Source organism: Austrofundulus limnaeus, unplaced genomic scaffold (genome assembly GCF_001266775.1).
Source record: "Austrofundulus limnaeus strain Quisiro unplaced genomic scaffold, Austrofundulus_limnaeus-1.0 Scaffold142, whole genome shotgun sequence".
Taxonomy (NCBI): Eukaryota; Metazoa; Chordata; class Actinopteri; order Cyprinodontiformes; family Rivulidae; genus Austrofundulus; species Austrofundulus limnaeus.
This window is the reverse complement of record NW_013952544.1, coordinates 476,710-477,868: the sequence shown is the minus strand read 5'-3', so window position 1 is coordinate 477,868 and position 1,159 is coordinate 476,710. Positions and strand designations below refer to the sequence as shown.

Here is a 1,159-nt window from a genome sequence, read left to right as displayed (position 1 = left end):
TGTGTGTGTGTGTGTGTGTGTGTGTGTGTGTGTGTGTGTGTTTCTCTCAGGGATATTTGAACAGTTTTCAGGTCGTTTGTGTAGAAACTCCTCTATTTGCCTTTAATCTTTTTAACTACGAGCACCTTCAGACTGGATATACTTGATTCAGAGATATGCAATGACATCCATCTTGTTTTAAAGTTCTTAGTTACTGTGCTCGTCATATCACCAGTGTAATGCTGAGTCTGTAAACAAGTGATGCGTCTTAGTAAGAATCATCAACAGCAGTAAAACTTGCAATATACTGTTATGATGGAGTTTTATTGGGCACAATAAGTACTGTTTTAATTAAAATGAGTTTTAACTTGACCTAACTGAAGGATAAAACCTACAGAGCTGATAAGGGGACATGGGGGAAAATAAGAATAAAATGATCCTGCTGAAGTTTCTCAGGATCCTGACTTACTTTTGCGAGATCCCACAAATGTTTGTTGCAAAAGTAAGTCAGGATGTGTTTTTTGTTTTTCTCCATATCCCTTTACAGACTTTGTAAAAATCTTGTGTGTATGTGGTCTGTTTTAAATGAAATTAGAAATTATAATCCTGACTTAAATAATTTAAGATCTGTATCTAATGTTTTTGGCTTTAGAGATATTACATGTACTGTATTTAAAAAATATTTTTATTATTTTGCAAAAACATGCTGCTGTTTTATACAATTAACACGACTTTAATGTAATAAGTAAAACTTTGCAAAAATAAAAATAAAGTCATCAGCCTGTAGTTTTTGTGTCGTACAATTTGTCACCATTTTCCTCCAGATGCTTTAAATCTCGCTGAGAACTAAACTGGTTTTATTTTACAGGCTTCCAGCCAGTCACTGTTTGGGCCGGACCTGGACCCCGAAGAACCGCCGACCCTGACCCCTGAGGTTCCCTCTGACCTTTTCGCTCCCTCTGCAGAATGCTCGGCTCCGTCCTACAGCAACATGGAGGAGGTGGACTAGCGCCTGACGAGCAGAACCCCAAGAAGTGGTGCTAAAGTAGCTTCCTCCAAACGGAAGCTGCTTTTCAGCAAAGACTCATCGTTAGCATCAAAATCTAAAAAAAAAAAGAAATAAAGTGGGTTTCTCTGCAGGCAGATCACATATGCACATTGACTCTCGCCACCCTGAAAC

The 1,159-nt window shown here is 38.2% G+C and overlaps 1 protein-coding gene across 1 annotated transcript in view; it reads left to right on the top strand.

Annotated features, from left to right (window-relative positions):
• usp19 (ubiquitin specific peptidase 19) overlaps positions 1-1,159 on the top strand; it is a 24,707-nt gene extending 23,548 nt beyond the window's left edge. The window contains exon 26 of the mRNA XM_014016278.1: positions 848-1,159. Within this exon, the coding sequence (XP_013871732.1) occupies positions 848-988 (141 nt within the window). The 3' untranslated portion in view covers positions 989-1,159. The remainder of the gene's footprint in view (positions 1-847) is intronic.